Genomic DNA, 25,039 nt, shown 5'->3' with positions numbered 1-25,039 from the left:
GTTGCATTAAGCACAACTGAAGCAGAGTATATGTCCCTCACATCGGCAGTAAAGGAGAGCAAATGGCTACTGGGACTCGTGGCTGAGTTTGGAGTTGTACAGAAAGGAGTGACTGTCTATTGTGACAACAGTGGAGCTCTGTGCCTTGCAAAACACCAAATGTTTCACGAGCGTAGTAAACACATTGACGTGAGGTTACACTTCATCAGAGATGAGGTTGAAAGTGGTAGAGTGAGGGTGAAGAAGATCGACACCGCTCACAACCCGGCTGATATGCTTACAAAGCCTTTGAACAAGGAAAAGTTCGAATATTGTTGTAGGCTGGTAAGTTTGTGCTCGGTGGAGAGATGAGCATTGCCTTGTAGCCAAGGTGGAGATTGTTGCATGTTTGGCTAACAAAGCAATGAGGATTCATGGTGTGTTCAGTGGAATGCATAACACTCAACCGAGAAGCTATGAAGTTTGAAAAGCGGTTGAGGCTAACGGCTACTAGCCGTTGAGTTCTTGTTTAGTTAGTAGAAGTTGTAACTGTTTCAAGTGATCTTCTTGATTACTCTTTAGTTAGCTGTTAGTATAAATAGTAGAAGAGAAGATCTTGTAGTTGTCGATTAAACATTCATTCAGCTCAATAATATCCACGCAAAATTATTCTCTTCAAAAACCCTTTTTCTTTCTCTTCTCACAATTAAGCTTCGATTTGTTTCGTGTTGATTGATCAAGCATTTCTACAGGTGCAGACGTCGGTTTTGGAGGAACAGGTCGACATCGAACCCGAGACTCCAAGAACGAAGCCTCAGCCTCCTTGACGCATTCTTCCATCTATGAGTGCCCCCGAGCACAACATCCTTAAACTGCTGGAAGAGTGTAATGCATCTGGAATAAGCTTCAATACATGATCACTATCAACAACCTTTCTTTTTATTTTTGTACTATAAAACCTTTCACCTTGTTATCTTGTCAAGTGGTTTTTAGATTGATTAATGGTGAATTTGGAAAGTGAATTTGATTAATTTTTAATATTAGTATTCTTTCGTATATTAGTGCAATACATAGTATAATCATGAATTGATGCACAGTTATTAACAACTTAGTTGAAGTCCTAGTTAATTTCTTACCTTACGCTCAACTAAGCGCGAACTAATTGAAAACTACACATACAAGTAATTGACTAATTACGATCCTCACATAGTAAAACTGTAAACCCTAAACACATAAATCAGGAATTTAATTACATACACAACTCCATATTAGCTATCAATTTCGTCAACAATCAAACCAAACACCTACACGAACAGAGCAAAATCGCCAAATTCTGAAACTAAATAGGAAATTTAGGAACGGGAAGCGGGTGCTCAGCCATTGGATTCACGAGGCGATCACGGGGACCGTGGAAGCTTCCGTAGTTCATCCATGGCTTTCTCTGCCACCTCCGTCCGCCTACCGCTGCTTCGCCGGAAGCGATGATCAGAAGAAATTAAATCAATTGATTACCTAGCTAGGTTGCAGGAGAAAGGCTGCCACCGGTACTTGAGGTAATTCCGATCGGGACGGCGGTATTTGAGGCAATTAAACTGGTCGTCGATGAAGGGGTAGGAGGAGAAGTCGTAGAGAGGGTAGGAGGCGCCGTACACCCATTTACCGCGGAAAATGTTGCAATTGGCGGCACCGGCAAGGGCGCGGCGGGTGGTCTTGAGCTCGGCGGCGGAGGCTGGGGAGAAGGGGAAGAGAGGGGAGAGGAAAAGGAGTGTGAATAGAAGCCCCATTTTTTCTTATAGTGATCTATTTTTTTAAAATCAGTGGAGTAAAAATATGCTTAGAGTGATGTGTTCCATGGTTATAGTTATGGTTCTGTTATATTTGCTTATAGTGATCTATTTTTTTCATATCAGTGAAGTAAAAACATGTTTAGAGTGATGTATTCCACGGTTAGAGTGATGTTTCTGTGATATTTTATTATAGTGATCTATTTTTTTCATATCAGTGAAGTAAAAACATGCTTAGAGTGATGTATTCCACGGTTATAGTGAAGTGTCTGTGATATTTGGTTATAGTGACCTATTTTTTTATATCAGTGAAGTAAAAACATGCTTAGAGTGATGTGTTCCACGGTTATAGTGATGTTTCTATGATATTTGGTTATAGTGATCTATTTTTTTTATATCATTGAAGTAAAAACATGCTTAGAGTTTTGTATTCCACGGTTATAGTGAAGTGTCTGTGATATTTGGTTATAGTGATCTATATTTTTCATATCATTGAAGTAAAAACATGCTAAGAGTGATGTGTTCCACGGTTAGAGTGATGTTTCTGTGATATTTGCTTATAGTGATCTATTTTTTCATATCAGTGAAGTAAAAACATGCTTAGAGTGATACGTTCCATGGTTAGAGTGAAGTGTCTTTGATCGTTGCTTATAGTGATCTATTTTTTTCATCTCACTGAAGTAAAAACATGGTTAGAGTGATGTATTCATGGTTATAGTGAAGTTTCTGTGATATTTTCTTATAGTGATCTATTTTTTTATATATCAGTGAAATAAAAACATGGTTAGAGTGATGTATTTCATGGCATAGCAAAACATCTCTTCAATTTTTCTACAATAGACCCAAAGGTTTTTTAACTAATTTTGCCTATGAGTAATGTAATCCGCCTGTGCGGATAGCGGGGCTGCCTTGAGTGGATCGAAGTCAGACAGTTGCGCCTTGGCCTCCTCGTTGAGCTTCTCGGCAAACTCAAACGCCTTATTGAGCCCCAGCAGCTTCGGATATGTAGTCTTGTCGACGGCCAAGTCCTTCCCGGCCGTCTTTCCCAACTCCTCCGAAGACTTTGTAACATCCAAAATGTCATCCACAACTTGGAAGAGCAGACCGATTTTCCTAGCAAAAGTTCTTAATTTCTCGACTTGATCGTTGCTTCCACCTCCCAAGATAGCCCCCAAAACTACATAGGACTCTAGCAATGCGGAAGTTTTGTGAATGTGTATGAATTCCAACGTGTCTAATCCTACATTAGCTTCGCCGGTGCAGTTGAGGTCCACCACCTGCCCCGCCACCAGCCCTTCCGTCCCGATCGCCTTTGCCAGCTCCCCCACCGCCCCCAGTATCCTCTCCGGCGCCACCCCCACTGTGGCCGTCGCCATGAATTCCAAAGTAAATGCCAACAAAGCAAATATCCCTATGCAGTTTTTATTAACTAAAGTTGATTTCCTAAAATACCCCTATGCAGTTTTTTATTAACTAAAAATGTTTACTTATTTTGGTCATTGGATTAAGATAATGAGTGACTGAGATTTGTTCTCTAGTTATACACTTAATATTAGTTATACTTTGATCATCTCCCTATATATATATATATATATATATATATATATATATATATATATATATAGGGGTGCGTTATATTGATAACCCCAATTACCGTAATAACCCTATAACTAAATCTGGACCACACATATTTCTAATCCTGCGGTTGAGATTCAAACTTAGATTTACTTCATAAAAAAAAGCGCGGGGTAAAACTGTCATTTCTCTCATTTAATTTCGCAGCCGATAAAATGATACTTCGACCTATAAAATGACAAAACTATCATTATAAGCCAAAAGTATCATTTTATCAACTCAGAGTATCATTCTATCCGGCAAAACTATCATTCTATCCGACAAAGGTATCATTTTATCAACTCAAAGTATCATTCTATCTACTGTGAGTATCATTTTATCATTTTATCAGTCAAAAGTATCATTTTATCAACTCAGAGTATCATTCTATCCGACAAAACTATCATTGTATGCTGTAAACCTAACATATACTATCATTCTATCCGATAAAAACTATCATTCTATCCGGCAAAACTATTATTCTATCCGCCAAAGGTATCATTTTATCAACTAAAGTATCATTCTATCTGTTGTGAGTATCATTTTATCAGTCAAGAGTATCATTTTATCAACTCATAGTATCATTCTATCCGGCAAAACTATCATTCTATGCAATAAACCTATCATTTTATCATTTTACGTGATATTTGACAAAATTCAGAGTATCATTTTATCATTCAGAGTATCATTTTATCAACTCAGAGTATCATTCTATCCGGCAAAACTATCATTCTATGCAATAAACCTATCATTTTATCATTTTATCATTTTATCAACTTAGAGTATCATTCTATCCGGCAAAACTATCATTCTATGCAATAAACCTATCATTTTACGTGATATTTGGCGAAATTCAGAGTATCATTTTATCAGTCAAGAGTATCATTTTATCAACTCAAAGTATCATTCTATCCGGCAAAACTATCATTCTATGCAATAAACCTATCATTTTATCATTTTACGTGATATTTGGCGAAATTTAGAGTATCATTTTATCATTCAGAGTATCATTTTATCAACTCAGAGTATCATTCTATCCGGTAAAACTATCATTCTATGCAATAAACCTATCATTTTATCATTTTACGTGATATTTGGCGAAATTTAGAGTATCATTTTATCATTCAGAGTATCATTTTATCAACTCAGAGTATCATTCTATCCGGCAAAACTATCATTGTATGCAATAAACCTATCATTTTATCATTTTATTAGTCAATCAAAAGTATCATTTTATCAACTCAGAGTATCATTCTATCCTGCAAAACTATCATTCTATGCAATAAACCTATCATTTTATCAGTTAGTCAAAAGTATCATTTTAACAACTCAGAGTATCATTCTATCCGGCAAAACTATCATTATATCCAATAAACCTATCATTTATCATTTTACGTGATATTTGGCGAAATTCAGAGTATCATTTTATCACTCAGAGTATCATTTTATCAACTCAGAGTATCATTCTATCCGGCAAAACTATCATTCTATGCAATAAACCTAACATATATCATTTTACGTGATATTTGGTGAAATTCAGAAATTAAATGAGCGAAATGACATATTTACCCCTCCGCCTTTTATGAAGTAGAGTATCATTCTATCCGGCAAAACTATCATTCTATGCAATAAACCTAACATATATCATTTTATCATTTTACGTGATATTTGGCGAAATTCAGAAATTAAATGAGGGGAATGACATATTTACCCCTCCGCCTTTTTTTTTATGAAGTAAATCTAAGTTTGAATCTCAACCGCATAATTAGAAATATGTGTGGTCCAGATTTAGTTATAGGGTTATTACGATATTTAGGGGTTATCATATGATCACGACTCTATATATATATATATATATATATATATATATATAAATATATATATATATATGGAGATGATCAAAATAAAAATGCATTTAAATCAAGAAATGCAGCCCAAATCATGGCCCTATGATTAGATGATCTAATGGTCAATAATTAACCAAAAACACGGAATGTCATAAATAAGCAATTTTAGGTCATATTATAATATTTGGGTTTAATGTCATGCTAAGATCATTTTAGGTCATGCTTTGTTAGCATGACATAAAAATTAACTAACTATGACCTAAAAGTGCCTACGTATGATATTGTTCTGCGTTTCTGTATTTAAATCTAATTTTGCATAGATAAAAACCATATATATATATATGGGTGCATTATAATGATAACTCCAATTTGTGTGATAACCCTATAACTAAATCTCCACCACACATTTTAAAAATATGTGGTCTGGATTTAATCTAACTATCATATTTTTGATATATTAAGGGCAAAAGTGTCATTTCGTTATAAAATTGGGCGGGTAAGAAGAAAACGTGAATTAAACACTCCATTCAATTTCTCTCACACTCAAACCCTCTGAATCGCATTTCAAACCCTTGCTTCTTCAGTTTCGAAGGAAAAATCATCCAAATTCTGGATTATGTCGAAGGAAAACGCTCAAGCATCATCGAAGGAAGGCTGAATGAAGTTTATTACTTATTTCACTTTTGTTTTTGCTCGATTTTATCATTTTTCCACAGATTCTCGTTTTTTTAGATTCTATAGTTTTTTAGTGTAGATTTAGGGTTACATATGACATCATGATGAATTTACTTTGAATTTACTTTATACTTGGTTTTGTATCATCAATTCATACCTTATTTCATGATGAATTATTGTTTTAAATTATAAAATGATAGTTTCAAATGATAAAATGATAATAGGGATAGAAATCAGCTGCTTCTACTAATGTATTGAATTTCATACCAATCATTGGCTTCAAAGCATCATCACAAATAGGAATGTACATACCTACAAATCAGTAAAACTATCATTTTATCAAATAAGAGTATCATTCTATCCGGCAAAACTATCATTTTATCAACTCAGAGTATCATTCTATCCGGCAAAACTATCATTTTATCAACTCAGAGTATCATTCTATCCGGCAAAACTATCATTTTATCAACTCAGAGTATCATTCTATCCGACAAAACTATCATTTTATCAACTCAGAGTATCATTCTATCCGGCAAAACTATCATTTTATCAACTCAGAGTATCATTGTATGCAGGAATGTACATACCTACAAATCAATAAAACTAACATTTTATCAACTCAGAGTATCATTCTATCCGGCAAAACTATCATTTTATCAACTCAGAGTATCATTCTATCCGGTAAAACTATAATTTTATCAACTAAGAGTATCATTCTATCCAGCAAAACTATCATTTTATCAACTCAAAGTATCTTTGTATGTAGGAATGTACATACCTACAAATCAATAAAACTATCATTTTATCAACTCAAAGTATCATTCTATCAGGCAAAACTATCATTTTATCAACTCAGAGTATCATTCTATCCGGTAAAACTATCATTTTATCAACTTATATGCAAAATTGAAAACATCTTCCCGGTCACAATTATGCGAGAAATATGAAAACAAAATCTGGAGATTATGGAATAATGAACCAAATCGGAAGAAAATCTGGAGCCTATGTAAATAAAATAGGCGAGAAATATGGAAACAAAATCACTGAGAAGAGAGAATCGAACTGAGAGAGAGTGAAAGAATGGAGATCTTGTAGTTGTCGATTAAACATTCATTCAGCTCAATAATATCCACGCAAAATTATTCTCTTCAAAAACCCTTTTTCTTTCTCTTCTCACAATTAAGCTTCGATTTGTTTCGTGTTGATTGATCAAGCATTTCTACAGGTGCAGACGTCGGTTTTGGAGGAACAGGTCGACATCAAACCCGAGACTCCAAGAACGAAGCCTCAGCCTCCTTGACGCATTCTTCCATCTATGAGTGCCCCCGAGCACAACATCCTTAAACTGCTGGAAGAGTGTAATGCATCTGGAATAAGCTTCAATACATGATCACTATCAACAACTTTTCTTTTTATTTTTGTACTATAAAACCCTTCACCTTGTTATCTTGTCAAGTGGTTTTTAGATTGATTAATGGTGAAGTTGGAAAGTGAATTTGATTAATTTTTAATACTAGTATTCTTTCGTATATTAGTGCAATACATAGTATAATCATGAATTGATGCACAGTTATTAACAACTTAGTTGAAGTCCTAGTTAATTTCTTACCTTACGCTCAACTAAGCGCGAACTAATTGAAAACTACACATACAAGTAATTGACTAATTACGATCCTCACATAGTAAAACTGTAAACCCTAAACACATAAATCAGGAATTTAATTACATACACAACTCCATATTAGCTATCAATTTCGTCAACAATCAAACCAAATACCTACACGAACAGAGCAAAATCGCCAAATTTTGAAACTAAATAGGAAATTTAGGAACGGGAAGCGGGTGCTCATCCGTTGGATTCACGAGGCGATCACGGGGACCGTGGAAGCTTCCGTAGTTCATCCATGGCTTTCTCTGCCACCTCCGTCCGCCTACCGCTGCTTCGCCGGAAGCGATGATCAGAAGAAATTAAATCAATTGATTACCTAGCTAGGTTGCAGGAGAAAGGCTGCCATCGGTACTTGAGGTAATTCCGATCGGGACGGCGGTATTTGAGGCAATTAAACTGGTCGTCGATGAGAAGTCGTAGAGAGGGTAGGAGTCGTCGTACACCCATTTACCGCGGAAAATGTTGCAATTGGCGGCACCGGCAAGGGCGCGGCGGGTGGTCTTGAGCTCGGCGGCGGAGGCTGGGGAGAAGGGGAAGAGAGGGGAGAGGAAAAGGAGTGTGAATAGAAGCCCCATTTTTTCTTATAGTGATCTATTTTTTTAAAATCAGTGAAGTATAAACATGCTTAGAGTGATGTGTTCCATGGTTATAGTTATGGTTCTGTTATATTTGCTTATAGTGATCTATTTTTTTCATATCAGTGAAGTAAAAACATGTTTAGAGTGATGTATTCCACGGTTAGAGTGATGTTTCTGTGATATTTTATTATAGTGATCTATTTTTTTCATATCAGTGAAGTAAAAACATGCTTAGAGTGATGTATTCCACGGTTATAGTGAAGTGTCTGTGATATTTGGTTATAGTGACCTATTTTTTTATATCAGTGAAGTAAAAACATGCTTAGAGTGATGTGTTCCACGGTTATAGTGATGTTTCTATGATATTTGGTTATAGTGATCTATTTTTTTTATATCATTGAAGTAAAAACATGCTTAGAGTTTTGTATTCCACGGTTATAGTGAAGTGTCTGTGATATTTGGTTATAGTGATCTATATTTTTCATATCATTGAAGTAAAAACATGCTTAGAGTGATGTGTTCCACGGTTAGAGTGATGTTTCTGTGATATTTGCTTATAGTGAGCTATTTTTTTCATATCAGTGCAGTAAAAACATGTTTAGAGTGATACGTTCCATGGTTAGAGTGAAGTGTCTCTGATCGTTGCTTATAGTGATCTATTTTTTTCATCTCACTGAAGTAAAAACATGGTTAGAGTGATGTATTCATGGTTATAGTGAAGTTTCTGTGATATTTTCTTATAGTGATCTATTTTTTTATATTAGTGAAATAAAAACATTGTTAGAGTGATGTATTTCATGGCATAGCAAAACATCTCTTCAATTTTTCTACAATAGACCCAAAGGTTTTTTAACTAATTTTGCCTATGAGTAATGTAATCCGCCTGTGCGGATAGCGGGGCTGCCTTGAGTGGATCGAAGTCAGACAGTTGCGCCTTGGCCTCCTCGTTGAGCTTCTCGGCAAACTCAAACGCCTTATTGAGCCCCAGCAGCTTCGGATATGTAGTCTTGTCGACGGCCAAGTCCTTCCCGGCCGTCTTTCCCAACTCCTCCGAAGACTTTGTAACATCCAAAATGTCATCCACAACTTGGAAGAGCAGACCGATTTTCCTAGCAAAAGTTCTTAATTTCTCGACTTGATCGTTGCTTCCACCTCCCAAGATAGCCCCCAAAACTACATAGGACTCTAGCAATGCGGCAGTTTTGTGAATGTGTATGAATTCCAACGTGTCTAATCCTACATTAGCTTCGCCGGTGCAGTTGAGGTCCACCAACTGCCCCGCCACCAGCCCTTCCGTCCCGATCGCCTTTGCCAGCTCCCCCACCGCCCCCAGTATCCTCTCCGGCGCCACCCCCACTGTGGCCGTCACCATGAATTACAAAGTAAATGCTAACAAAGCAAATATCCCTATGCAGGTTTTATTAACTAAAGTTGATTTCCTAAAATACCCCTATGCAGTTTTTATTAACTAAAAATGTTTACTTATTTTGGTCATTGGATTAAGATAATGAGTGACTGAGATTTGTTCTCTAGTTATACACTTAATATTAGTTATACTTTGATCATCTCCCTATATATATATATATATATATATATATATATATATATATATATAGGTATATATATATATATATATATATATATATATATATATATAGGGGTGCGTTATATTGATAACCCCAATTCCCGTAATAACCCTATAACTAAATCTGGACCACACATATTTCTAATCCTGCGGTTGAGATTCAAACTTAGATTTACTTCATAAAAAAAAGCGCAGGGTAAAACTGTCATTTCTCTCATTTAATTTCGCAGCCGATAAAATGATACTTCGACCTATAAAATGACAAAACTATCATTATAAGCCAAAAGTATCATTTTATCAACTCAGAGTATCATTCTATCCGGCAAAACTATCATTCTATCCGACAAAGGTATCATTTTATCAACTCAAAGTATCATTCTATCTACTGTGAGTATCATTTTATCATTTTATCAGTCAAAAGTATCATTTTATCAACTCAGAGTATCATTCTATCCGACAAAACTATCATTGTATGCTGTAAACCTAACATATACTATCATTCTATCCGACAAAAACTATCATTCTATCCGGCAAAACTATTATTCTATCCGCCAAAGGTATCATTTTATCAACTAAAGTATCATTCTATCTGTTGTGAGTATCATTTTATCATTTTATCAGTCAAGAGTATCATTTTATCAACTCATAGTATCATTCTATCCGGCAAAACTATCATTCTATGCAATAAACCTATCATTTTATCATTTTACGTGATATTTGGCAAAATTCAGAGTAGCATTTTATCATTCAGAGTATCATTTTATCAACTCAGAGTATCATTCTATCCGGCAAAACTATCATTCTATGCAATAAACCTATCATTTTATCATTTTATCATTTTATCAACTTAGAGTATCATTCTATCCGGCAAAACTATCATTCTATGCAATAAACCTATCATTTTACGTGATATTTGGCGAAATTCAGAGTATCATTTTATCAGTCAGAGTATCATTTTATCAACTCAGAGTATCATTCTATCCGGCAAAACTATCATTCTATGCAATAAACCTATCATTTTATCATTTTACGTGATATTTGGCGAAATTCAGAGTATCATTTTATCATTCAGAGTATCATTTTATCAACTCAGAGTATCATTCTATCCGGCAAAACTATCATTCTATGCAATAAACCTATCATTTTATCATTTTACGTGATATTTGGCGAAATTTAGAGTATCATTTTATCATTCAGAGTATCATTTTATCAACTCAGAGTATTATTCTATTCGGCAAAACTATCATTCTATGCAATAAACCTATCATTTTATCAGTCAGTCAAAAGTATCATTTTATCAACTCAGAGTATCATTCTATCCGGTAAAACTATCATTCTATGCAATAAACCTATCATTTTATCAGTTAGTCAAAAGTATCATTTTATCAACTCAGAGTATCATTCTATCCGGCAAAACTATCATTCTATGCAATAAACCTATCATTTTATCATTTTACGTGATATTTGGCGAAATTCAGAGTATCATTTTATCATTCAGAGTATCATTTTATCAACTCAGAGTATCATTCTATCCGGCAAAACTATCATTCTATGCAATAAACCTAACATATATCATTTTACGTGATATTTGGCGAAATTCAGAAATTAAATGAGCGAAATGACATATTTACCCCTCCGCCTTTTTTATGAAGTAGAATATCATTCTATCCGGCAAAACTATCATTCTATGCAATAAACCTAACATATATCATTTTATCATTTTACATGATATTTGGCGAAATTCAGAAATTAAATGAGCGAAATGACATATTTACCCCTCCGCCTTTTTTTTATGAAGTAAATCTAAGTGTGAATCTCAACCGCATGATTAGAAATATGTATGGTTCAGATTTAGTTATAGGGTTATTACGATATTTAGGGGTTATCATATGATCACGACTCTATATATATATATATATAGGGAGATGATCAAAATAAAAATGCATTTAAATCCAGAAATGCAGCCCAAATCTTGGCCCTATGATTAGATGATCAATAATTAACCAAAAACACGGAATGTCATAAATAAGCAATTTTAGGTCATATTATAATATTTGGGTTTAATGTCATGCTAAGATCATTTTAGGTCATGCTTTATTAGCATCACCTAAAAATTAACTAACTATGACCTAAAAGTGCCTACGTATGATATTGTTCTGCGTTTCTGTATTTAAATCTAATTTTGCATAGATCAAAACCATATATTTATATAGGTGTTCATTATAATGATAACTCCAAATTGTGTGATAACCCTATAATAAATCTCCACCACACATTTTAAAAATATGTGGTCTGGATTTAATCTAACTATCATATTTCGGATATATTAAGGGCAAAAGTGTCATTTCGTTATAAAATTGGGCGGGTAAGAAGAAAACGTGAATTAAACACTCCATTCAAAATCTCTCACACTCAAACCCTCTGAATCGCATTTCAAACCCTTGCTTCTTCAGTTTCGAAGGAAAAATCATCCAAATTCTGGATTATGTCGAAGGAAAACGCTCAAGCATCATCGAAGGAAGGCTGGATGAAGTTTATTACTTATTTCACTTTTGTTTTTGCTCGATTTTATCATTTTTCCACAGATTCTCGTTTTTTTAGATTCTATAGTTTTTTTGTGTAGATTTAGGGTTACATATGACAGCATGATGAATTTACTTTGAATTTACTTTATACTTGGTTTTGTATCATCAATTCATACCTTATTCCATGATGAATTATTGTTTTAAATTATAAAATGATAGTTTCAGGGAATAAAATGATAATTTCAAATGATAAAATGATACCAGGGATAGAAATCAGCTGCTTCTACTAATGTATTGAATTTCATACCAATCATTGGCTTCAAAGCATCATCACAAATAGGAATGTACATACCTACAAATCAGTAAAACTATCATTTTATCAAATAAGAGTATCATTCTATCCGGCAAAACTATCATTTTATCAACTCAGAGTATCATTCTATCCGGCAAAACTATCATTTTATCAACTCAGAGTATCATTCTATCCGGCAAAACTATCATTTTATCAACTCAGAGTATCATTCTATCCGGCAAAACTATCATTTTATCAACTCAGAGTATCATTCTATCCGGCAAAACTATCATTTTATCAACTCAGAGTATCATTGTATGCAGGAATGTACATACCTACAAATCAATAAAACTAACATTTTATCAACTCAGAGTATCATTCTATCCGGCAAAACTATCATTTTATCAACTCAGAGTATCATTCTATCCGGTAAAACTATAATTTTATCAACTAAGAGTATCATTCTATCCAGCAAAACTATCATTTTATCAACTCAAAGTATCTTTGTATGCAGGAATGTACATACCTACAAATCAATAAAACTATCATTTTATCAACTCAGAGTATCATTCCTTCCGACAAAACTATCATTTTATCAACTCAGAGTATCATTCTATCCGGTAAAACTATCATTTTATCAACTTATATGCAAAATTGAAAACATCTTCCCGGTCACAATTATGCGAGAAATATGAAAACAAAATCTGGAGATTATGGAATAATGAACCAAATCGGAAGAAAATCTGGAGCCTATGTAAATAAAATAGGCGAGAAATATGGAAACAAAATCACTGAGAAGAGAGAATCGAACTGAGAGAGAGTGAAAGAATGGAGCGAAATTCAGAAATTAAATGAGGGAAATGACATATTTACCCTGTGCGCCTTTTTTATGAAGTAAATCTAAGTTTGAATCTCAACCACAAGATTAGAAAATATGTGTGGTTCAGATTTGGTTATAGAGTTATTACGTGATTTGGGGGTTATCATATGATCACAACTCTATATATATACATATATATATATGTATATATATAGAGAGAGTAGTGATCTAGGGCAAGTGCTCATTAAGTACATAACCAGAGAACAAATCTCAGCCACACATTTTAATACTCTAAATTAATCTTATGGCTTAGTTATTTAACATGTTTTAAATAAAAAGTAATTAACAAGGGTATTTTTGGAAACCATATTCGACTCCAACCATCTCCTTCAATTTTCCAACTCCAATTCACATGCCTTTTCCTCTCCCCTCTCTTCCTCCTCTCCCCAGCCTCCGCCGCCGAGCTCAACACCACCCGCCGCAAAATAGATGTGATCAATATCATATTCGTTCTGTGCATAAAAAAAGTTAAACTAAACTAACTAATCTTGATTTGATACTTAATTTCGTTTCCATGGAGTTCGCCGATGAATTTTCCGCAATCGAAAGAATCAGAATGCATCTCTCAGGAGAATTTGAGATTGATCGCACACCGTCGGTTTCCGCCTCGGAGTCATCGTGCGATTCACAGCTGTCCTTTGATTTTGATTGGCCACCGGTGATCGACCTCTCGATTCAGGCGAAGACGCTGGAGTGGATCGTGTTCGGGGGTGGTGATGATGATGATCATCATGAGCGGGTGGTGGAGGAGCAGCAGCACTACAGGGGGGTGAGGCGGCGGCCGTGGGGAAGTATGCGGCGGAGATACGTGACCCGAAGCGGCGGGGGTCGAGGGTGTGGTTGGGGACGTTCGAGACGGCGGCGGCGGCTGGGGAACGAAATTCTAAACTGATTAATATCTTCTCATGCATGCCAAAATTGACTTACATAATTAATATAGCTTCTTTTTTGAATTAAATAGCTAAATAATTTGATGTAAATAATTAATTAAGTAATTGAACTTCATCACATAAACTCGTAAATCGTGTGGGTTGAGCTACCAATTAAATAATAGTGATGTATTTTATTAACAAGAGTGAAGTAAAATCATGCTAAGAGTGATGTGTTTTGTAAACAAGAGTTAAGTAAAATCATGCTAAGAGTGATGTGTTTTGTAAACAAGAGTGGAGTAAAATCATGCAAAGAGTGATGTGTTTTGTAAACAAAAGTGGAGTAAAATCATGCTAAGAGTGATGTGTTTTGTAAACAAGAGTGGAGTAAAATCATGCTATAACACCGACGAATAGTTCAGAGACCGCAGCACAGCATGGCCGCCAAATGTTGCCTAAGCACGACAATCAGATTTAGCATTACAAAATCTCGTTTCTACAACACACTCCCATAACAATGCTCATGCGTTGATAACAAGACCAAGTTATCTCATAAATTCTGTTTGGACTTCTGAAGCTTGTAATTTCTTAGGATTATTGTCCCCACAGATGGGTGGTGATAATATTGGAAACTACTTTCTAGTCCATACTATTTATATTTGAGAAGTCCAACTATATAAACTTGCTATTTCGCTTAGGATTATTGTCCCCACAACATGAGTGGCGATAATATTCAGAAAATGGCTTCATAAGTTGTGGACCAATCGATGGAGACCATATACAAAACGTGGTTTTGTAATTATCGCTTAGATATTTTAGTTATGGTTTTTCATTAATTATTCTTAGCCTTAAGGCAGAAAATACCTAATTAAATTATGTTGGTATTTAATTGACTGAATAATTAAAGCTTTTACCATCTTTTAGTATCTTATTTAAGGAAGTTATATTAATTTACTAAAGTTCAATTCTTATTCATGTCTTCTATAAGATTTATCTAAAATAAATTGAATTATTTATATCTTAGACTGACACGAATAATTAAACTTAAATTAATTCCTCGTTCAAGATTAGGAAGAGAATAATTATATTATTTAATATATTTCTACATATCTTTCCTTATTAGGGTTCTAGATATATAATAATTAGGAAACTATTTAATTATTCTTGTCCATAGGAATAAAATAAAATATATTTATTTCTATAGATATAGTCAATAATCAAAATATTCCTAAAATCTAGGGAAATCTTCCCAAAATATTTTGTTTCGATTAAATAATAATATTTTAATGATTTCTTTTAATTTTAAGAATTAAATAATCATTAGATAATATTTCATCGTTATCTCGTCGGTCGAGGTTCGCACGAATTGACGACGAAGAAAACTCTGATGAACAAGTCGTCGCCTGTTGTTGACCAGGAGCACGCACAGTGGGGCGGCTCCTCTCGGTCAGCGAGGCGCTGCACGTCTTGGCTCCCCGAGACCTGATACTCCCACTGCTCAAGCACACGTCGCGCGACGAGGCACGTCTGTCTCGGCCAGATGCTGGTGCATCGTCTCGGTTCCTTCCGTCTAGGGTTCGGGGCTAGGCGGCTCACGGTGTCTCGGTGAGTTCTCGGACGAACCGCCGCATCGCGCCAGCCCTAGCGTCGAAGCAGTTCTGGAATCCGCATGGGTTATGCGGTCTCGGTCGGCGGCGCGCATGAGCCCTTGCTCGTCTGCGCATCACCCCTTGATCGCCGCCCGTTGCTTCTACTATTTCGACATCCCCGCTTCAGGCGCACGTCGCGCGATCCGTCTCAGCGCAAGCACCTACGGATCGCACTTGTCGTGTGCTCGAATAATTCAAATTCGTTGATTCGATTGTTTTTTAGTTCAACATGCATAAAATAATAACCTCAACATCAAGAACATGCTTCGCAGTCAAATAATACATGCATACATGAATTTTGAGAAATTTAAATCCAAATAATTAGAGCCAAAGACTGGCTCTGATACCAATTGAAGAGGTTGGCAGCAGAAGCATACATCAATCAATTACATAATAATTCTGATCAATTTAGCAGATTATTTAGATAAAATCTATTCGCACAATTATCTCATGTATCATGCTCATAACTTGAAGTAAATCATGCTTTAGTGTAATTGAAACCTAAAACATGCTTTCTACGGATTCTCCAAAAAACCGAAGATAGCTCGCGCCTTCTCAAAGTGAATATGTTGAGTACTAGACCACGGATCTTCTGGCTGGTTCCCGGACTATACGCTGATATCAGTGTGGGCTGATCTCACGAGAATACTAGGACTTAAATAAAGAAGACAGAAATCCTATCTCACGGAGGAGAGAAAATCGTCCCTCACAGTGTAGGAGAGGGGGCGAAAATTTTGAGTAAAATTAATTGTGTTTTCTGTCCCCTATATTCTCCTATTTATATTAAGTCACATATTGGGCCCAGTCAGGGATCTTAGGAAGGTTTTGGATATGGCCTCCCCCAATTAACTTTTTACTAATTAAATTGAACCCATAATTTAATACTAGCTTATATTGGAATATTACGAGCAGTCACTACAGAAGTAATATTGCACTGCCGATCCAAATCCGAAATTATAAGTAATCCGTGTTTCCATTGTTTGTCATCCATTTCCCGCGCTTCAGATAGAAACATCCATTAATTAATTTGTGTCTGCTATGAACTTAATTAATTAACATCTTATTAATTCCAAGAGTGGAGTTAGCAAGAAACGCTTATTTATTATTCATAGAGTGATCAAACTCCAACTAGCTAGGTTCCGAATAATAAAGCCTTGTTTCGAGCTCCTCTTGACGACATTATCAAACGAGACTCACCTCGCGCACGATTCAATATAATAGCAATCATAGCACCGCTAGATATTAATCACCACTACCCAATATACTAGGATTATTGGGTTGCGAAAAACCCGCACCATTTGGTAAGTCAAAGTATTGCATAATCAATATTGTATGCTCAATACTAGCGTACATTCATTAAGAAATAAATAGTTTATCAAGACCTCGTCTTTTAGTAGATAGCATAAAGACTTGTCTCGCTGTTAGATCCAATTCAGTGCTCTACCGCACCAATGTCATCTTATTTTTCACGATAGGTAGTCTAGGCCTATCTGGGTTGTGAAATTCTTATTTTTCTTTCTTCTGAACTGATTGTGTTACCTTAAAGTGGACGACGCCCACAACCGGTCTACTAAAACAAAGACCTAGACTTTATTAAGTTACTTATACATTTAAACATGCAATAAACATCCATTGAATGTAGTCCACAGCCTTTGTCTTAGCGGCAAAGAGCTTAGACATTATTGCATGAGGTGCCGAGTTCGAGCCTTCTTGACATCAATTGTAATTTCCTCCTATCTATAGTTTAGGAGTTTATTTGTAATTTCCTCCCTTCAATCACTCGAAAGGTGATTTCTAGTATACAAACTCTAATAATACGAAATAACTCTCATTATATTACTACAAAACTACAACTATTATTTCATTGTAATAAGTAATTTGATATAAAACCATATTTATCCACATATACACATACTTTTCTAGAATGATATAGAAGAAAATTTCGAAAACAATAACGTGAATGTCATTGGAATTATTATAAAACTGTTATAATTTTTTGATGTGTATGCACCTAGTTGATTTCGATTATTGGAAACTTTGATTTTATAAATAATGTAAATTTTATATAATTATTTTTAAGGGTAAATTGCCTGTAAAGGCATGAGCTTTCAAAATAGTTTAGTTTTTCCTTAAACTTTAAATGTTGTATGAAAAGTCATAAACTTTACCAGTGTAAATTTCCTATCCGACCCGACCCGATAGATTTCCGACGCAATTACTTATAGTATGTGGCTCGCCGGAGGCGTAACTTGGCAAAACTCCACTAATTCTGAGTATTCTCTTCTATCTTTGCAATCTCTGACCTTAGACTTATCACAAATATACAAGTAGCACAAATGAAAACATACAAATCGACATAAACATACAAATCGAATTCCACAAATCGAATTTAGCATAAAAATAGCATTAATTCCACAATTTGAATTGAGCCCTAAATTTGTCATTTGTCAAGTCACGCCTTTGGCGCCCCACGTAGGATAAGTTTGTGTTGGAATTCGGGTCGGGCCAGATGAGAAATTTACAGTCCGATAAAGTCCATGACATTTCGTGCAACATTTAAAGTTCACGGAAAATATAAACTATTCTAAAAATTAATGACTTTATAGACAATTTGAGCTTATTTTAAATATGTATATGCAATTGGTTGATTTATAAAATTGCTTACTTTTATATTCTGGGGTTATACATTTAACTAGTTTTACATGTTTCTGATTTTTAACCTATAGATAATATAATTGATCTAATTCTAAGTAACTAATTCTAAATGTGAATTACTATAATGAAATTAAATTGAGTTGTGCATGGGTGTGACACTATGAATTAAATGATGAATTTGAATCACTATTACAAGGTTGACAGTTAGCATTCCAAAAATATTTCAAATAAATCAAGTTTATGCTACTTTCTTTATTTAAATTATTTTTTCCTGGACCATATATTAAATTAATGATAGTATTACGATAATTTTAATAAAATCTCAATTGTATACGTTCGTACTAAAAGATTTCCATAAAAAAAATTAATATGTATATAATGGCTCAAGTTCAAGATAGATAAATGACCCTAGTTCAGTTTAATGCTAAAAAATGTGTGTGCGCTTTCGAATAGTATAGGTGTATATAATGCATATGCCAGTCGGGCGTATTTACCTCTGCGATGTCATGTTCGTATGTATGACGATGAAGCGCAACTCGGTTGGTAACATGTTTTCCCTCTAACCAATAAGTTAGATGTTCGAGTTACCATGAGGGTAGATAGAGAACCATTATAGATCATCTTTTAAAAAATGCACTCCACATATATAGAGAGAGAAAAATGCACTCCACATATATATAGAGATGAGCTCTAATGTTCTTCCAGAGTAATATCATCCATAGAATCTGAATGTGGTGGCATTGTACAGTATACTATATGGTTGCATTGTAGGGTAACAAATAGAAAATCCTAAATTTAAATTTAAGGAACCCAAAAATTAAGGAAGACAAATCGTGGAGTTGACTTTCGCTGAACTTTGTTTTGGTTTTCCCAGAAAATTGCATCACATGGGGTTAACTTGTTGTATTGCCATGGTAAATATTTTGCATTAAGTACTGCCTGCAAAAATGAACAATTATTCATGTGAATGTATTTTATTTTTTGATACAACAATTAATACAAAATATTTATCACTGCAATGCAACTTGTTTACAAATGAAGCAATTATTTTATACTCCTATCTGTTTTTTTATTATATGAATGAATTGATTGTTTGTTTTCATTTTTTTTACCGTAATTAATGCATAATAGTTACCATGGCATGCACTATGTTAATCAATGTGATGCAATTATCTTGAAAACTAAAAACTAAATTGGCGGAAATAAAGTTTATGATTTGTCTCCCATATTTTTTGGGATTCCTTGAAATTCAAATTTTGGATTTTCTGTTTTTTCTTGAAACTTTATCCCTACGTGAACATATATATATATATATATATATGAAAATGATAATACAAAACTTGATCTCAATATAAAATCCAGACCAAATCCTGACCATGAGATTTGACAATCCAATGGTCAATAATTAAACAAAAACACGGAAGGTCATAATTAAGCAATTTTAGGTCATATTATAATATTTGAGTTTAATGTCATGCTAAGATCATTTCATGTCATCCTTACTATAATGACGTAAAAATAAGCTTACAATGACCTAAAAATGACTTTTGTATGCTTGGTTCTGCATTTTTGTATTAAGAATGGTTTTGCATGGATCAAAAACATATATATATATATATATATATATAGGGAGATGATCAAAATAAGTATGTGTTTAAATCCAGAAATGCAGACCAAATCTTGGCCCTAGGATTAGATGATCTAATGGTCAATAATTAACCAAAAACACGGAAGGTCATAATTAAGCAATTTTAGGTCATATTATAATATTTGAGTTTAATGTCATGCTAAGATCGTTTTAGGTCATGCTTTGTTAGCATGACCTAAAAATTACCTAATTATGACCTAAAAGTGACCTAATTATGATATTGTTCTGCGTTTCTGTATTTAAATCTAGTTTTGCATAGATCAAAACCCTATATATATATATATATATATATATATATATTGTACTATGCAATCCGGTTGCTTGAATTTTGACCATCCATATTAAGATCTTATGAATTAGATTGGATGTCTGTTAGCATTATTTTACATTAAATTATTTTTGAAGTACTCCCATTATGTTCCTAGCTCCCTCTTAGTACTCTTATGATAATTAATATCAATTGAGATTCAGTAGATCTTGGAATGAACTGATATTTGTCAGATCTGGGAATCGACTATCAAGATTAAATCTCATGCAATGTTAACTCAATGTGTAGAAAATGGTAATCGGTGTTATTAATAGAAAATGGATTTTGCTAATTATAACTAAAAAAATATCCCAAAACTTTTTATTCATATAACTATATCAATTTAAATCATTTTTTCACAAAATATTTATATCAAATTAAAGGTAATTTTATAAGAATTCTGACTATATCCTAACTGCACATGTTTGGATGATAAAATTTAATACTAATTGCATGTCAACTTAACTGATCAATGTCAATATAATTGCATTGACATACTCGTGTCATGTTAACATTTTTATATACTTACTGTATTCACATCACAAGAATCTAACATTTTTATATACTTACTGTATTCACATCACAAGAATCACGATAACTACTATGTATTAGGAATGCCATTGTTATCATTTTATATTAAAATAATATTTTTGAATTAACACATGTCATCAACATTAGATTTTTGATATCCTACACCTGAATTTGGTAGTAGTTATTAACTAGGAAATGTTAGCAAATGATAATATTATCACCCTTTTGGAATTAGTTAATAATTTTTTAAATTTGAAATATAGTCTACTTGTCATTATTAATTTTAACCACTAGATTTTCATATCTCATTATTAATTTTAACCACTAGATTTTCATAGCTAATGATTAGAAATTGGTCTTAGTTATTTAAGATCTAGTTAACACATGTCATCATTTTTGAATTAACACATGTCATCATTTCAGAACATTAGATTTTTGATATCCTATACCTAAATTTGGTAGTAGTTATTAACTATGAAATGTTAGCAAATGATAATATTATCACTCTTTTGAAATTAGTTAATAATTTTTTTTAATTTGAAAATAGTCTTCTTGTCATTATTTTAACCACTAAATCTTCTTGTCATTATTTTAACCACTAGATCTTCATATCTAATGATTAGGAATTGGTTTTAGTTATTTAAGATCTAGTTATTACTGGAATGCATCCCTATACACATATATATTTGTAAAATAATTGGATATTGTAGAAACAATTATGTATGTATTTTACACAATATAATTCGCAATAGTAGTTTAATTACTAAACTATTTTTATCAAATTCAAATTAGAGTAAATATATGAAGTTAGATAACATAATTCATTTTATTGTATAAAGTTGTAATTTTATAGCCAAATTATTCTATTTTTACACAAAACCGCTCGATCCATCTGTAATCCCGATGACGGTTATAAGAGCATTAGCAATGGTATTCGTTGCCATGGGATAGCTTGTCCAGCCAGGATGAAATGGTAAGGGATACTCGTTGCAGCCAACCCTTCCCATAGAGCTTCCCTTGATGGAAGGTTGAGCCCTGTCTAGAGGGGCGACGTGCCCAACCACGTGGCGTGTTGTGGTGGGGCAGTGACGCCCTTCCGCGAGTCGGCGTCGTTTTGGCCATTTAAAATTTGTTTTTTTTAATCAGGGAAAAAGTAAATTATTTAATTATTATTGTTTTTCCTTTTTATTTTTTTAATTATTTAATCCCTAATTCATCTAAAAAATACCACATTCACCGCAAAAAATTTATATTTTTTTATTTATTTAATATGAATTATATAAATATTTAATGTAATTTTTAATTTTTAGGATTTAAATTATATACTCCCTCTGTCCCAGCTAAGATGATACATTTTTTTTCGCACTTGTTTTGAAAAAATGATAATAAATAGTTACAGTAGAGAAAAAATAAAGTAGGTTAGAGAATATTGTAGAAGACACTATGTTCTATATTATTATTTTTTCACTTTATTTTCTCACCACTTTAACTATTTATTATCATTTTTCCAAACAACGTGAAAAAAGGAAAGTGTCATCTTAGCTGAGACGGAGGGAGTAATTTTTAAGAATTTGTAATTATTTTTGGGTTTTTAGATTAATTTTTATTCATAAAAGGTTATTCTATTAATTATATTTTTGAATTGAAGAAATGAAATAGTTGATGCATTGATGGAGCTAGTATATACAATCAAGAAGGGGCACTTCCATTTTCTGGCTTCGTTCCAAGACCCATGAATAATTTAGGGATGAAATGAAGACTAAAGGTCCATTTTGATCCTAAACATAAGATCAAAATACGAATTTGGTCTAAAACATCTTATCCGCTCATATTTTTACGGGGCGGAGGGCGTAGTTAAAAGTGGTTTGGATAATGAATACTTAATGGCCAGCTCACCTCAAAGTCACGGTGCTCTAAAGGAAGACACAAGTCGTGTGAATGATCTCGCATACCACATGGCTATGTATAATGCACTCCATGTGATTGATTTTATCCTTCTAGTATAATTAACATTTTATTTGATTTATTGATCAGCTTCTGATATTAAACGTATGAATATGTTTCTTTTGTGAGAGCTCCATCACAGATAGTTGTTTGAGTATTGATGCAATTCTTGAGTAAAGGTATGATTTCAAATGTAACGTTTGCTAGATTGTGAAACCAATATAGTTTGGTTTTATTTATGAAAGTTGTTAAGTTGTCTTCTTTATTTAGAAAAAGTCCATAACTTCTAATATGGTCTTTCTACTTCACACACCTTCTCGGATTGTTAAGGACCGTCCTCCTTAACGTCAATTTCCACACAAAATCAAGAAACGAGATGTCGTCGTTGTCGAGCGCCCAACGTTGGGTCGTGACTTGGACGGCAAAAAGAGGCGGTTGAGCGCGAGATCAGCCTCGTCGGCAACCTTAGGAGATGTTTCTTGTTTGCTACTCAATTGAGCCAAAAGAATGATAATTTCATATATTGATTGAATGAATAAAAAAGATAACAGTCTATCCTATTTATAATGCTACTGACTTAATGAACAAGAAAACAAAGATATAGAAAAAGATATGCCAAATCCCTATAATATCTAAACTAAATAATAATAATAAGGACTCGTATCAACTCCCCCACGGTTAAAATCCACCTTGTCCTCAAGGTGGGAACCACGAACCAAGGACGAGAGTTGAAAGCAAAAGCTTTAGCTAGACGTCTCCTCCTGGATCAAACACATATCGAACAGCTGAATGTCTCCCTTTATCACCTCCAAGAATGCTCAAATATAGCGTGTCATTGCACGGAGGGATGAATCGTGTATCGACGTCGAGTGATGTCGAACGATGAACAATACTTGGGACATTGCCATCAAAGAAATCCACGTAGAAATAGGCAGTTATCCATACACCAGTGCAAACACTTCCTCTCTTAAACCAACAATTCGTAACCTCCGTCGATGACATTGGAGCAACATTGAACGATGCGATTATCTTCTCCACTTCACCAATAGAACCATCCTCCTCTTTATCTTCTAGCAATGTCTCCTCCTTTTCATCAATCTTCTCATCATATACCCCAACGAGCACTTGCGGTGACTCATTGTCGTTCTTGAAAATCCCTTTGTTCTTGATGAACTCTCCAGGGGACTCGTTGTTTTGAACATCAAGAGGAGCGCCATCATTGTGAACATCGGTAATGTCATGGGGAACATCATCACCGAATACTATCGTGGGAGTATTATCAGTTTCTCTTCGGCTAAATTCTCATCTTGAATGTTCTCCTCAAACTCCTCCCCATCATCCGCATAACATAGAATGCGTTGTTTACACGCATGTCCCCTCACCCATTTCTCGGGACAGTGCCAGCAGAGACCCAACCTGGATCGTTCTGACTTCTCCGCTTGGGAGACCCGTATTAGCGGCAGGCGTGGCTGCTCTGGAGTTTGACTGGTCACACGCGCGGGCTGACTGTACAGGTCCCGCGTTGGCTTTTCGGTAAAGTAGCGGGGCTGTTGGGAGGCGGGCTGGACTTGCGCTCTCACCTCCTCCCGAGGGTGAGGGCGGCCCAACACGTCTCCGAGCATCGGGCCCGGTCAACGGTCGGGTAGTCGCGGTCCTGTTGTTGCGCTGGTGGGTCCCAGCACGTTGGGCGGTGCCGCTACGTTGCGGTTGTCGGGTAGCGATCAAACCCTAATTGGGTCTGATGATCTCCGCGATCAGATAGGTGGCCACCCCCCTCGACGTAGCCACCGCGGTGTCGGGGCCAAGCCTCTTGCGCGCGATCGCGGCACCCGATGGCCAGGTATCTCGGCCGTGGGCGACGATCAGGTGGATCCAAGTGGTGTGAGACGTAGGGTGATTCTAGATCAGGCCACGACGGCGGGCGGAGTACTTCCACCCGGCTGCTCGGATGGTCCCAACTGGTTACACGGCGAGGTTGGGCCGGCTGGTAGGGACGGAATGGCTGTGT

The 25,039-nt window shown here is 34.8% G+C and overlaps 1 protein-coding gene and 2 pseudogenes across 1 annotated transcript; 1 reads left to right on the top strand and 2 right to left on the bottom strand.

The window, feature by feature from the left end:
• Positions 1–2,620: 2,620 nt before the first annotated feature.
• LOC121754602 (geranylgeranyl pyrophosphate synthase, chloroplastic-like) lies at positions 2,621–8,143 on the bottom strand. The gene is made up of 2 exons (XM_042149933.1): positions 7,921–8,143; positions 2,621–3,174 (listed from the first exon to the last, which is right to left on the bottom strand). Exons 1-2 carry the CDS (start codon positions 8,141–8,143, stop codon positions 2,621–2,623), a joined length of 777 nt encoding a protein of 258 aa, XP_042005867.1.
• An 856-nt stretch (positions 8,144–8,999) lies between these two features.
• Positions 9,000–13,873, bottom strand: LOC121754601 (annotated as a pseudogene).
• A 69-nt stretch (positions 13,874–13,942) lies between these two features.
• Positions 13,943–14,385, top strand: LOC121754600 (annotated as a pseudogene).
• The last annotated feature ends 10,654 nt before the right edge of the window (positions 14,386–25,039 follow it).

Source organism: Salvia splendens, chromosome 11 (assembly GCF_004379255.2).
Source record: "Salvia splendens isolate huo1 chromosome 11, SspV2, whole genome shotgun sequence".
Classification (NCBI taxonomy): domain Eukaryota; kingdom Viridiplantae; phylum Streptophyta; class Magnoliopsida; order Lamiales; family Lamiaceae; genus Salvia; species Salvia splendens.
The sequence above is the reverse complement of the archived record's forward strand: the minus strand, read 5'-3'. Positions and strand labels throughout refer to the sequence as shown.